This window comes from Micromys minutus (genome assembly GCF_963924665.1).
Source record: "Micromys minutus genome assembly, chromosome: 22".
Taxonomy (NCBI): domain Eukaryota; kingdom Metazoa; phylum Chordata; class Mammalia; order Rodentia; family Muridae; genus Micromys; species Micromys minutus.
The window spans coordinates 38,558,470-38,570,874 of record NC_137957.1 but is presented as its reverse complement, the minus strand read 5'-3'; the positions used below and the strand labels follow the sequence as shown (position 1 = coordinate 38,570,874).

Genomic DNA, 12,405 nt, shown 5'->3' with positions numbered 1-12,405 from the left:
GCATGTCCACAAATGATCATAAAAGCATGGGTGTCAAGAGTGTGTTTTTGAAGTTGCATTAAATGTTAGCAAATAGGCAAATTAGCAGACAGAATCCATAATGAAGACAGACTGTGTTCCAAGTTAAATTCTGACTACCAAATTGGGAATCTGGAGTTGATTGAGTTAAATTCTGATTACCAAATTGGGAATCTGGAGTTGATTGAGTTTTATGAGAGATAATCGAGAATAAACAAAACTAATATGGCAGAAGACAGCCTTTCAGACAATAGGTCTCACCACTCACTTCCCAGGGCTGGATCTAAAAGCTTCCTCCCTGAGGACTGGTTCTCACAGTACTGGAGGAAGGTACCAGGCAAACTTCCAAAGGAGGGATGGGACCAGTAACCCTGCCTAGCTGTCTATGAACCATCATGATAGGATCACCCTAAGGGTACCTTGGTGATAACCAACAGCTCTTTAATTAAGGTTAGGACAGACTCATCAAGAGGAAAATCATATGTGGCACTGAAAACTTAACAAACTACCCAGGTCTAGTGAATTTATGGGTCTTGGAGGAGAACCTATAGGTGCCATGATACTAATCCAGATTAATAATCCTTAACTACATCATAAAAAATATGTGTCTATATGCCCAAAGATAAGTATAGCCCTCATTCCTTATCAAGAAAACTTCCCTCTATCATAGGCAGAGACCATTGCAGAAAACCACCACCCAATCAAAATGCAGAACTCCGAAGTGAGCCCCATCCCAAATGAGATGCCAACACCACCACTCCTGTACTTGGGATCCAGGGGTCATGAAAACAGAAAAAAAAAAAAAAAAAAAAGATTTTAAGAACCAGAAGAGCAGAAAGGATACTGTAAGATTGTATCTTTTAAAACTATCAGAGATGCAGCATATGTGAAATTTTATCCTTGTGGCAGCCTAAATAAGACCTGGAGAAGGATCATATCATCAGGCATGCTACTGGAAGGGAGAACGCTCATTAGGCTTTATCTCCACACAAAGAACTACAGGCAGCCAAGGAATGCCGGGAGTGGGAGACACAGTCTTCCTCCAGGAAGAGCACACCAGTTGGTTATCCAGTACCGAAGATCAGCTCTGAACGCTTGGCATACAAGTAACATTATACAGACAGACGAAACAGGTTGTATCTGGGTATGTAGGATTATAGATTTATACACAGATAGAGGTAACAACAATTAAAAAATTAATAGAAGAAGCCATGAATTTGGCTATGAACTTGTAAGAGAAGAAGGAGGACATTGTGTATAAGAGGGTTTGGAAGAAAGAGAGGAAAGGGGCGGGGGGGGTGCAGTGCAATTATATTATAGTCAAAGAAAGAAAGAAAGAAAGAAAGAAAGAAAGAAAGAAAGAAAGAAAGAAAGAAAGAAAGAAAGAAAGAAAGAAAAAAGAAAGAAAAAAGATCTCTAAAACTTTGTGTGTATACAGCAAGGACTATCATGAGATAATTTATTGTAATGGTTAAAAGTGTGGGCCCTTTAAATAAAAAAAAAAAAAAAATAGATTCAATTCCCAGATCTATATTTTGTTATTTGAAAGACATTAGTAAATTTCATATATTGTCTAAACCTTAGGTCTTTTATGAAACATGGTGTAGTAAAAATTGATTAATACCTACATCATAGTGGTGTGAGAATCAAACCAGCATTCAAAGTGACTATTGTGTGGTGAGCATTTTGATAAATGTTTTACCATGAATTAAAGAAAAAAATGAAGCCTTTAGACTTACCTTGATGGTGTTAAGCGTGTAGTCCTCTCTAAATTTCAAAAGCTGACCAAGTGAGTTTTCATTATCTTTTGTATAAAAATATAAAGATGAGAAATTTTTTAGAAGTATCAAAGACTAATGGTTAAAGAGTACTTGCAGTTGTTAAAATCCATCCCTCATAGGGTTCATAAATAAATGTAAACACAGAAGTCAAGAATGAACATTATAAATGCATACGTATATCAAACACTCCCTAAATATACCTTAGAAAACTAATGCTGACTGCTGCAACCAATCAGAAAACTGAAAATATCATTTACATGCTGAGTGAAGTTACTTAGATTATTTAATTTCCAATATACAATCACGGTTCTTCTCCTGAGTTTTTTACAAATTCCTAACCCTTCAAACAAACAAACAAACAAATTAGTTCTAATGCTATATAGAGGCCCCTGCTGTAATAGCAGGGAGGGGGACCATCTGGAACAGCAAGTCTAGTCAAGCAGTGCTGCTGAATATCTCTCTCAAACTTTTGGTCTTCAGCCTAAAGTCTGCCCTTTCTTCTGAAGCAGGACTTGGATAAAAAGCCTTTGCCTGTGTTACTCAACCAGCTGGGCAAGCATGAGTCACCTGACTCTACATCTCTACAGACATGTTATCTGTCTATAAATTGGGCAAATGGAAAGAATGATTTTAGAATCAAATGGGACTTGGCACTCTCATCCTCTTTTCGTCCAATCCCAACCTCCTGGATATTGTCCCACAACAGGAGTCTCTGGACTTATGGGTGAGCTAACTAAAGGGGTTAGACTTAGACTTTTTTCTCAGGGAAACAAAAGAGATCAAAGAGATACACTTCTGGCAGGAGAATACAAGAATTTCATGGGGGAAATTGTTTTTTAAATGCCTATGGTTTCTGGGAAAGCATCCTAAGGCATATAGCAAATGGGCAAATCAACTTAACAATTTCAACAAATTCAGGTCCCAGGAAAATACCTTGTCTCCAAACAGAAGGAGGATAGTTTCCAAGGAACAATACCCACGGTTGAGACCTGATCTCCATACTCAAATGCACACATGTATACCCACACTCACACATGCACACACATACAATACAAAGCTAAAGTTATCACACTTATTGATTTTAAAATATATTAAACATATCTATAACATACAAAACAGCATATGGTCACGTACACCCTCACCCATTTGTATACCCATAAACATGTTAACATTCATATGTATAACATGAATAACATGTATACCACATACATACACATACTATCAACTTAAAAAAAACAGATACAAATAAAACCTGCAGTTAAACATCATATGGAATGATAAATAAAATGTATTTTAAGGTAAATATACATATATATAATATAGCATTAAAAATACATATACTTAATAGCTCACAAGACCCACTCCTCAGTGTCCACCATAAGAAGATACACTGTCAGATGGATAGACATCACTGTACTGTATGGTTCTTTGGAGCCACTGTGTGAATCTGAACATTGTTCTTTACCATAGGATGCTCATAGCACAAAACAGTAAACAGATATAATCAATTTCACTGGGATGGCTTCAGTGAAACCTCTTAAGAGATGTATTTATTTTTATTATGCTTGTGTATCCATACGTGCATTATGTGTGTGCAAGTACCTGCAGAATCCAGAGGGCATCAGAATTCCTGAGCTTGAATTGTAAGTGTTGAGAGCTACCCAGACCGGGTGCTGGGAATCAAACCAGGATCATCTACCAGAATACCAAGTGCTTCTAAGTGCTAGATAATCTCTTCAGCCCTGGATTTTGTTTTCATATACAAAATTCAAGATGCTAAAAATGCATTTTGTTTTCATATAAGAAATGCAAGATGCAAAAAAATGTGAGCATTCTATTCTATAAAACAGGTATAAGCTCTATTTTGCATATTCATCATATTTCATGAATATGCACTGTACATAAATTAATATGTACATGCTTGTACCATGACATAAGCATATATGTGTCATACGATCACAGAGGGGGAATATACACTCATGTATGTTGATTTGGATTCTTAGGAGTAGAGTGGTTAGTAGTTAAGAAAACTGGGATAAAGCAGAAATAAAAATAAAAGCTCACCTTTTATGTTTTGGGGGCTGGATCTGCTCTTTTCAGCAACCGGATAGTACATTATTTTTGGTGAATTATCAGGGATACAGTTTATTGTCGCAGCCAAACTTATGAAGAAGTGTGACTTGACAAATATAAATTTATTTAAGAGATGCTGGTAGCCAAGACTGACCAGAATGACGGGCAAGCCTTTGTTTATTAGCTCTTCAAGTGCCTGTAAGTAAGATGGGAAAGGGGATAGATTAGTTAAATATCTTCTCATGTTAGGTTCACTCCTGTGCTGTATTTCTGATTTGGTGGCAGACCAAGTATTAGACATGATAGTTCTGTAAGAGTGAGAACCATCCCAGCTCCTCAATACGACAACCTGCCGGAAGTGTAAACTTCTACTTTCTTTGGAAGATTACTTATTTCAAATGATATTTCCTGGGGCCCACAGGTGAAAGGATGTCTTGCTAAAGCAAACATGTAAAAGAATGTTTTCCTGAAGCAGGCACAGGTGAAAGAATGTTTTGATATAGCAAATGTATAAGGACCTGTGATGAAGGAGTATGAATATGACCCCACAGACAGTGAGAGATGAGCACTGAGCTTTGATTTGGTTTGTTCCACCTCTATTCTTCACTAGAGACACCCATGTATTGGCTCGCCTTACATAGCTGTTGTTGAGGCCAACTTGTGGTAATACTGCCATTGAAAAGAACTTACCTGAGAACTGCTTTTAAGATTTCTCAGCAATGTATTGCTTCTGCAGCCTCACCTCAGGCTGGTTGGGGAGCCTGGCAGTTTCTTCAGAATTGAACTACAGCTGCTGGTTCGTGCCTGGTGTCTGCCTGCCTAGAGGACTGGTCTGCAGTTGCTGAGTTGTATTTGGTGTTTGCTATAGGACTGAACTGGTGCCAAAGACGACTGAGCTCACCCCCAAAGAACTATTGCTGAACAGGTCCACTTCCCCATTATCCTAATAACCTTTCTCTTCTACTACCTCTTCTGGGTGGTGGGCAAGAGGAGAGATTAAGCCTTTATTAAATGTCGGTTGCAAAACAATTTATGCCTATACCTGCCCTAACCCACCTGGTCATCTCACATCCTTTTAAATTCTAAATCCCAACATCCCTCTCCTCTTCCCAGCTACTGAAAGCTGAACATCTCTCAGTATTGATTGATGCTTGATTGACAGACATCAAAATAATACCTGGCACATAGTAGGTGCAACAGATTAAAGAGGTCTCTGCAAAACTTGAGGCCAGTGAGATAGTTCTGTTAGTAAAGGTGCTAGCCAATATCCCTGAAGACCCCCCAGAACCTATACAGTAAAACGAAACCGATTACCCAAAGTTGTCTTCTGACCTTCATAGGCACGCTGTAAAGTACCCCACTCACCCAAATAAATAACAACATGGGAAGCAATAAGAAAATACTTGAGTGAATCAGATCACACTTTTGTTCAAGGCTCTCCAGTGGCTTCCCATTTTGCTCAGATAAGCACCTATGTAATGTCCCTACGAGATACTTCTTAGTTTGAGTCTGGTATAAGACCTCTGTACTTATTCCCTGTTTCTAGATTATTCTTTTTTGAAGTTACATGAGCCCATTTATTTGAATGAAGATGAGCTTGATCAGCCCATCTCAAACTACAACCCTCATTTACTACAATGCTTCCAATCCACTTTACACACCCATTGCTGAGACTTTCAACCTACAACGTGAGCCACTCCTGAGATTATGACATCTCTAGTCCTGCCCAGTAAAGTGTAAGTTCCGTAAAGACTTGGTGTTGACCTGTAAGGCTGACTGGCTGTGGTCGCTGGCTACGGAACAGTGTCGTGGGTGCAGTGGACTCTTAATAACTTTTAAACTGATATAGGAAGAAGATGCTGGGTGTTGGGACTATCTCTTCTACAAAGGAGAGAAGCTACTTGTCTTACATAAACAAACAAAAATTCATTGGGAGAGTTTGAAGCAACAGAGGCAGGGGTGGGCAGGTTAGCCTGTTTGATCTCTGTTTCTCTTCTCTTAATCTATTCTATGGGTTGAAAGCTTCATATGGAAGAGCAGATGTGGAACACCCAGCGGGCCAGAGGTACAGCCGACAGTGGCACCAGAGAAATCATTATTCTTCCCTATCCAGAGAAGAAGCTACTGGCTGGGGGTGAGGCGAGAGAGGACATGTTTCCTCTCTTCCCTCCTCAGCAAGCTGATTTAATGAGACTTGACAATTACACACAAACACTTGAGGATCAAAGGAAGATTAATTAGTAATGCTATTTAACGCTCCTTTCTCTCCCTCTATGCGGCAAATACAGAGTGTAATCTGAAGAGTCTTGAGCAGGCCAACACTACTGTTTTAATTAATTAGCTAATAGAAATCAGGCTCCCATTATGCTGTCAGTCTCTTTTCAAGTAAGAAGAAATGATCAGACAGACATTCTTTTCAGACCCAACACTATTCCATAAAGAATGTATTTTTATGATAGCCTGGCATCTGGGACTGGTAAGAGGGACATAGTCCTAAATTCCCCAGTGTTATGGAACATTTAAACATGGATATGAATTTTGATCTTTCTAACACTAGTCCTCTCATTTCAGACAGCTTACTTGAGAGTTAAAATAAAAATTTAGGGGAAAATATTCAATGATATGAAACATAATTAAAAGTATGAGATTTTTGAAATTATGAAATTAAATGCAAAATAATAGAAAAGTAGTAAGAGTGCACTTAATAAAAAGAGGATCTGTGCTTTATCAGAGTTAAGAAAAATAAAAATATAGCAGCTACAAGAAAAGTGGCTTTCAAGTTACCCTGTCTATTTATATGTACATATACATAGGTAGTAGATACCTGTGCATTAGATACTTTCCAGGCTATGACAAAATGCTTGAAGAAGCAACTTTAGAAAGGAAGGATTTATTTTATCCCACAACCAAGAAACCACACAGCAGGGACATAAGGTGTTCATTAACATTGCATCCCATCAGCTAGTACTAAGTTCTAGTGCCTGTTCAGCATGTTGCCTGCTCCCTTGGCCCCAGTTGCAGTGGATGGTGTGTGCTTTGTATTCTGATCCTGAGGACACACTCTCCTGGGTGGTTGGTGTGGAGATGGAAGGCCCTTGGTAAGCACTCTTAATTGGGTTCTCTTTCTCTGAGTGGACCTTTGATTGGTAGAGTCTTGCCCTTGGACATCCCTCCTGTGTACTAATCTCTTTAACAATTAAACTGCTTTCTCTACAACAACCATGTGAGCAACTTTAGATGCTCCTGTTCCATTCTCTGACAAACTTTAGATTCTTCACACTTTAAGGTGATAATAATATCATTAGAATTTTTTTATTTAAATGTCACTGGGAAATCAAGTGCTTAAGTACCAATCATCTGATTCCTGACTAGCATTAATGCGCAGTCTCACCCTCATTTTTCAAAAAAACTTTTGGGTAAATTAGAGGAGATTCATATTTTTTTAATGTTATGTAAACACAAGCCCTATAGTTGGCAGGAAGTCTGAGAACTGAGTTGAAGGGATACAAGTAGCGGCCATATTGAACAAGTGGGCTTCTCCAAAAGAAAGGCAGTCCGTCAGTTATAAATCAAAGTCAGTTGCTACCTTTTAGGTATCTAGGGCATTTAAGTGGGAAAGCCAGAGAGAATGGCATGGCTGGACAAGCTGAGTGAACACATGTCTGATTCCAGAAGCCAGGGCAGTCACTACTAGTTTACTGACTTAGACATCAAGTTAGTTCAATACAATTCTAACTTTAGCCTCAGAATTTTGTGATCAAACCCTCTCATCATACAATGAAAAGAAAAAAGAAAAGAAAAGAAGAGGATTGGCTATTCTTGGCAACACAGTGGGTTGAAGGGCAGTCTGGGCTACATGAGACCTTGTCAACAATAGGAAGCAGGGAGGAAAGAAAAGAATGAATACACATAGAGCAGGTTTTCAAAATCAGATATTGTGCCTGCCCAGACAGGCTGAAATGGCTCAGAATATTTCCACATTAAATATTGTTATTACCTGCATGTTGTCTTTATTGGTGAGAGGTTTTCCAGAATCAAATGATTGAATTATCTGTCAAAAAAACAAAATATTAACAGTAGAGCCCATATTTATCTGAGCATTCTTTTAAATGGAATTATTAGTGCATCCTAAAACCATTTAAGCACCATTTTGTTGTCAAAGAGATATGCATTCTAGTCAGAAATATTAATACAAAAACACTAAAAAAATTGTGTATGTCAACTTCTTTTATGCAGTAAATGTTAGCATTTTGATGTCTTTCCCATCCTTTGTTGATGATTTTTTAATTATGTATTCATTTATATTCCATTTTTCACTAACAATTACCTAATTTTATCCATACAAAACTAAGTTACTTACAAACCTGAGTCTAGAAGGTGCCAATGAAGGCAATATAAGAACTGAGTTTCTTTGCCATCTTGTGTTACCCGCTGAGGCCATTCCCCATAGTTACATCATCAACCAACCTTAGGTGAAATAAAATTGACAGATAGTTTGTCTATATTTTGGTCACTGGGATTGAACCTTAGAAGAAGTTCTGGGTCAGAAGACAAGAATGTCTTGAGGAAATGGACAGGCTGGACTTCCACTCCCACCCATGTCACATGACTGCACCGGCCATGGCGTCACACAACATTCTCACTTTTAAAACTCTGTCGGCTTGAGGTGAAGCTGAATTGCTGTTTAGAATGTTTGTTTGTGGTTCTCTTCCCTTCTGCATGTGAATCGCAGATTCATGCTTGGCTCCAGTTGCACTGGCTCGGGGGAAACATTCATTACCACGGAAATTGTAGTATTGGAGAACGGAATGTGAGTCTTCTCAGCCTGACAATACCTTTGAAAGTATACCTGAGTCAAAATTGATGCTGCTCTCCCATCTCATTCCTCATCACCAGGAAGTATCCAACAGCATCCAGGGGCAGACAAGTCACTTATATACAGACAGCAAAGAGTGTCCTCCTTCAAGATCCTGTATCTCTTTGCCTAAATGTTCTTGAGATCCTAGCAACTTCAGTCCCTCTGAGGTCACTGGGGCCCCAGGGGAGTGTTATCTTCACTAATGCTCTGAGGCAGTTTTCTTCCTGCTGCTGTGGGACATTCCATCTTTCTCAGCATCCACTCTGCAATCTCCTCCCCAAGACACTGCTCACTCCCAAGTCCTTATCTCTAGATGCCCAGGCCACAGTAGCAAGTATAATTTTCACTGCAAGTTGGCACTGGTGCTGAGCAATTTTCCCTTTGAAGAAGTTCTTTATTATTCGTGAGACACTGAAAAACTAGCCACTCAGTGAAAGAACACCTTCCTGATATAAATAAAGTGAATTCATAACAGGATTTTACATTTAGGCATAATACGGGAATCTCGATACAAGTACAATAGTAAAAGATGGAATTTTTTAAGCCCTATGAAGAGCCGGACAGTAATCTGTAAGTTTTCTTCAGCTCCTTCCTTTGCAAGTGAAACGAAATTCATTAAACTCTTCTTTAAATAACTGGCCTGCAGCCTAATAACATTGGCACCTATTTTAATTATAAACCCTGAAAGCATTTCCTCTTTTAATTACACTTTTAAATTCCCAGTTGAAGGTGGAAAGCTGCAAATTAAGTCTGAGAATACAGAATTTGAAGTCAGAATCCACCGGGAGATGATTCACCTACACGTTTATCTTATGAAAGTTACTGGATAAAAATGAAGATTGGGATGTTCATGTAAAAAAAATGGTTTCTAGATTTTTCATTGTTGTTGTTTGTTTTCTTGAAGGTAATAGCCATCAAAAACTCCTGTTTCTCAATCTATTTATGTGACCTGTCTTTCTATATTATCCTCCTGAACGATATGTGCAGATGACCCTAAATTCATCTTTTCAACTTCTGTTTTTCTTTGTCTGCCTTGGTTCCCAGATTATTTCAAATCAATGGCATCTGATCTTATGTCTTGGGTACAGTTTGAGTTACTATTACTGTTATGAAACACCATGACCGCAAGCAACCTGGAGAGGAAAAGATTTCTTTGGCTTACTGTTCCACACTGCTATTCATCATCAAAGAAAGTCAGGACAGGAACTCAAGCAGGGCAGAAACCTGGAGGCAGGAGCTGAAGCTGAGGCCATGGAACAGTGCTTCTCACTTGCTTCTTCGTCATGGCTTGACCAGCCACAATGCTTGATAGAACCCGGGACCACCAACCCAACTGATCTGGGCCCTCCACATCAATCACCAAGAAAATATTCCACAGGTAGCCCACTCTTAATGAATATATTTTCTCAACTGGGACTTCCCCTTTCCCGAATACTCTAGCTTGTGTCAAGTTGGTATAACACTAGCCAGCATATCCTATTATCTTTTAAAGTTCCCTGTTAGTAATCTCAATTTCATATATGCAACCCCAGCTGGTCCTCTGAATTCCAGATGTGACGACTCTACACTGCGGGTGCTACAGTATCACCTAGCTCTCTATAGATCGCATGCATAGCTTGTTCACCGCCTCTTTCACGGTGTCTGAAAACTACTTGCCAGCTGCTCAGACTGAACACTCTTTAGTCATCCTTGACTTCCGCTCTTACGTTCCGCCTCCAAAAACCATTGTGTGACGCTGCCAGCTCTTCCTTCACAGTCTACCTAGCAGCAGAGCACTGCTCACAGTCCTCTACCACTGTCACCCCAGTCACTGCTGTGTCTCAGTGGGACTGTCCGGCTTCCTAGACCTTTCCCCACCCCACTCCCAGATCTCTAATTGGTTCATGCCCTTCACAAGTTGCTAATGAGGAAAAAACCTTCCAAAACCCACAAATAACAAAACGGCAGCCCACTGCCCAAAACAACCAATGCCCTTCTCACTTCTGTTGGACTATGTTAACAGCACATCACCGCTATCACAGAGATGTGTGCTTGGTGTTTATGATCTGCCCCCTCACCAGAAAGCAAGTTCCAGAACAGCTATAGCTCCACGAAGATTTTCACAGTCCCTTCTCTATGCATAGGACACTGCCCCTATTCATTAAGCACTTAAGATATAGTCTAAATCTTTATAACTATCATTTTAATAATAAAAATGGGCTGTTTATAATAAGAAAATACTGTTGATCAGGAGGCAAGTAAAAAAAGAGCATTAATTTAACCCAGATAAGAAGATAAATGTATTTATACCACAGAAAGGAGAGAATATACTTCTCTCCTGATGGGTAGTGTGCTGGCTAGTTTTATGTCACCTTGACACAAGCTAGAGTCATCACAGAGAAGGGACCCTCAGTTGAGAAAATGCCTCCATAAGATTAGACTGTAGACAAACCTCTAGGACATCTTATTAGTTACTGATTCTTGGAGGAGGGTCCAGACCCTTGTGATTGATGCTGTCCCTGGGCTGGTAAACCTGGGGTCTATAAGAAAGCAGGCTGAGCAAGCCAGTAAGCAGCACCCTTATGACCTCTACATCAGCTCCTGCCTCCAGGTTCCTGCCCTGCTTGAGTTCCTGTCCTGACTTTCATCAGTGATGAACTACAATGTGAAAGTATGAACCAAATAAACCCTTTCCTCCCCAAGGTTTATTTTCCCCCCTCTGGTTATAGTGTTTCATCACAGCAATAGTAAGCCTAACTAGGACAAGTAGGAAAGTCATAGACAGCTAGGCAGATACACATCCACATATACACTATACCATATAATATATTATACCATATAATGTATATGTAGATATATAGTTAGTACACACACAGAGACACACACACACACACACACACACACACACACATCGATATTGTTTAATGATAATCCCTACTAGGATGTTTTATGTATAACTTCACAGTCTCCCTAAGCTCACTGGTCTCAAGCTTGCCTCTTGTCCCCTGCTTCCAGCTGCTGAGTACTGGCATTAGGGGAAAGCATGACCACAGCTTTTATTTCTTCATTTTGTAAAACTTCAGTATGGGAGATGAGACTGAGGGGTTTGTGCATCCCAGGCAATCAAGGGAACTACACGTGCAGCCCTCACTCACCCTTGTGTTTGCAGTGTTACAGATCTATCCCGGGTCCTCATACATGCTAAACAATGGTAGTGCTATACCGCTGTGTCCCCAGCCTCCATTACACGGAATAACAGCGCTGTCTCAGTCATATGGAGTGTGAGAAGACACATTCTAGAGAATTACACTAAAGAAATAAATAATGCCTGCTTATGTGGTGACTTGCAAAACTAATTTCGTTGATTCTTTTAAGGCCTCTAAATTTCAGTTCAACTTCCAACATGTGTCTGTAGGTCTCATACTCACACACCATCTCCCCAGAGAGTAATTTGCTCGTGTGTGTGTGTGTGTGTGTGTGTGTGTGTGTGTGTGTGTGTGTGTGTGTGTATGTGTGTGTGTGTGTACAAGAGCATGTATCTCTATGTGTACATGCGGAGGTCAGAACAGGATGTCAAGTGTCCTTCCTCTATCATGTATTTCTTTGAGACAGGGCCTCTCATCAAACCTGGAGGATTTCTGCTAAGTTGACTGACTAACAAGCTCTTGGGGTCCAAGGCTGCGATGCAAACACATG

General features: G+C 39.7%; 1 protein-coding gene across 1 annotated transcript in view; it reads right to left on the bottom strand.

The window, feature by feature from the left end:
- The window catches only part of CFAP54 (cilia and flagella associated protein 54), a gene marked incomplete at both ends in the record, with an annotated part of 273,781 nt that overhangs the window by 104,139 nt on the left and 157,237 nt on the right, over positions 1-12,405 (bottom strand). Inside the window, 3 exons of the mRNA XM_080935383.1 lie at positions 1,758-1,822; positions 3,864-4,068; positions 7,870-7,923. Coding sequence (XP_080791509.1) covers positions 1,758-1,822; positions 3,864-4,068; positions 7,870-7,923 — 324 coding nt within the window. The remainder of the gene's footprint in view (positions 1-1,757; positions 1,823-3,863; positions 4,069-7,869; positions 7,924-12,405) is intronic.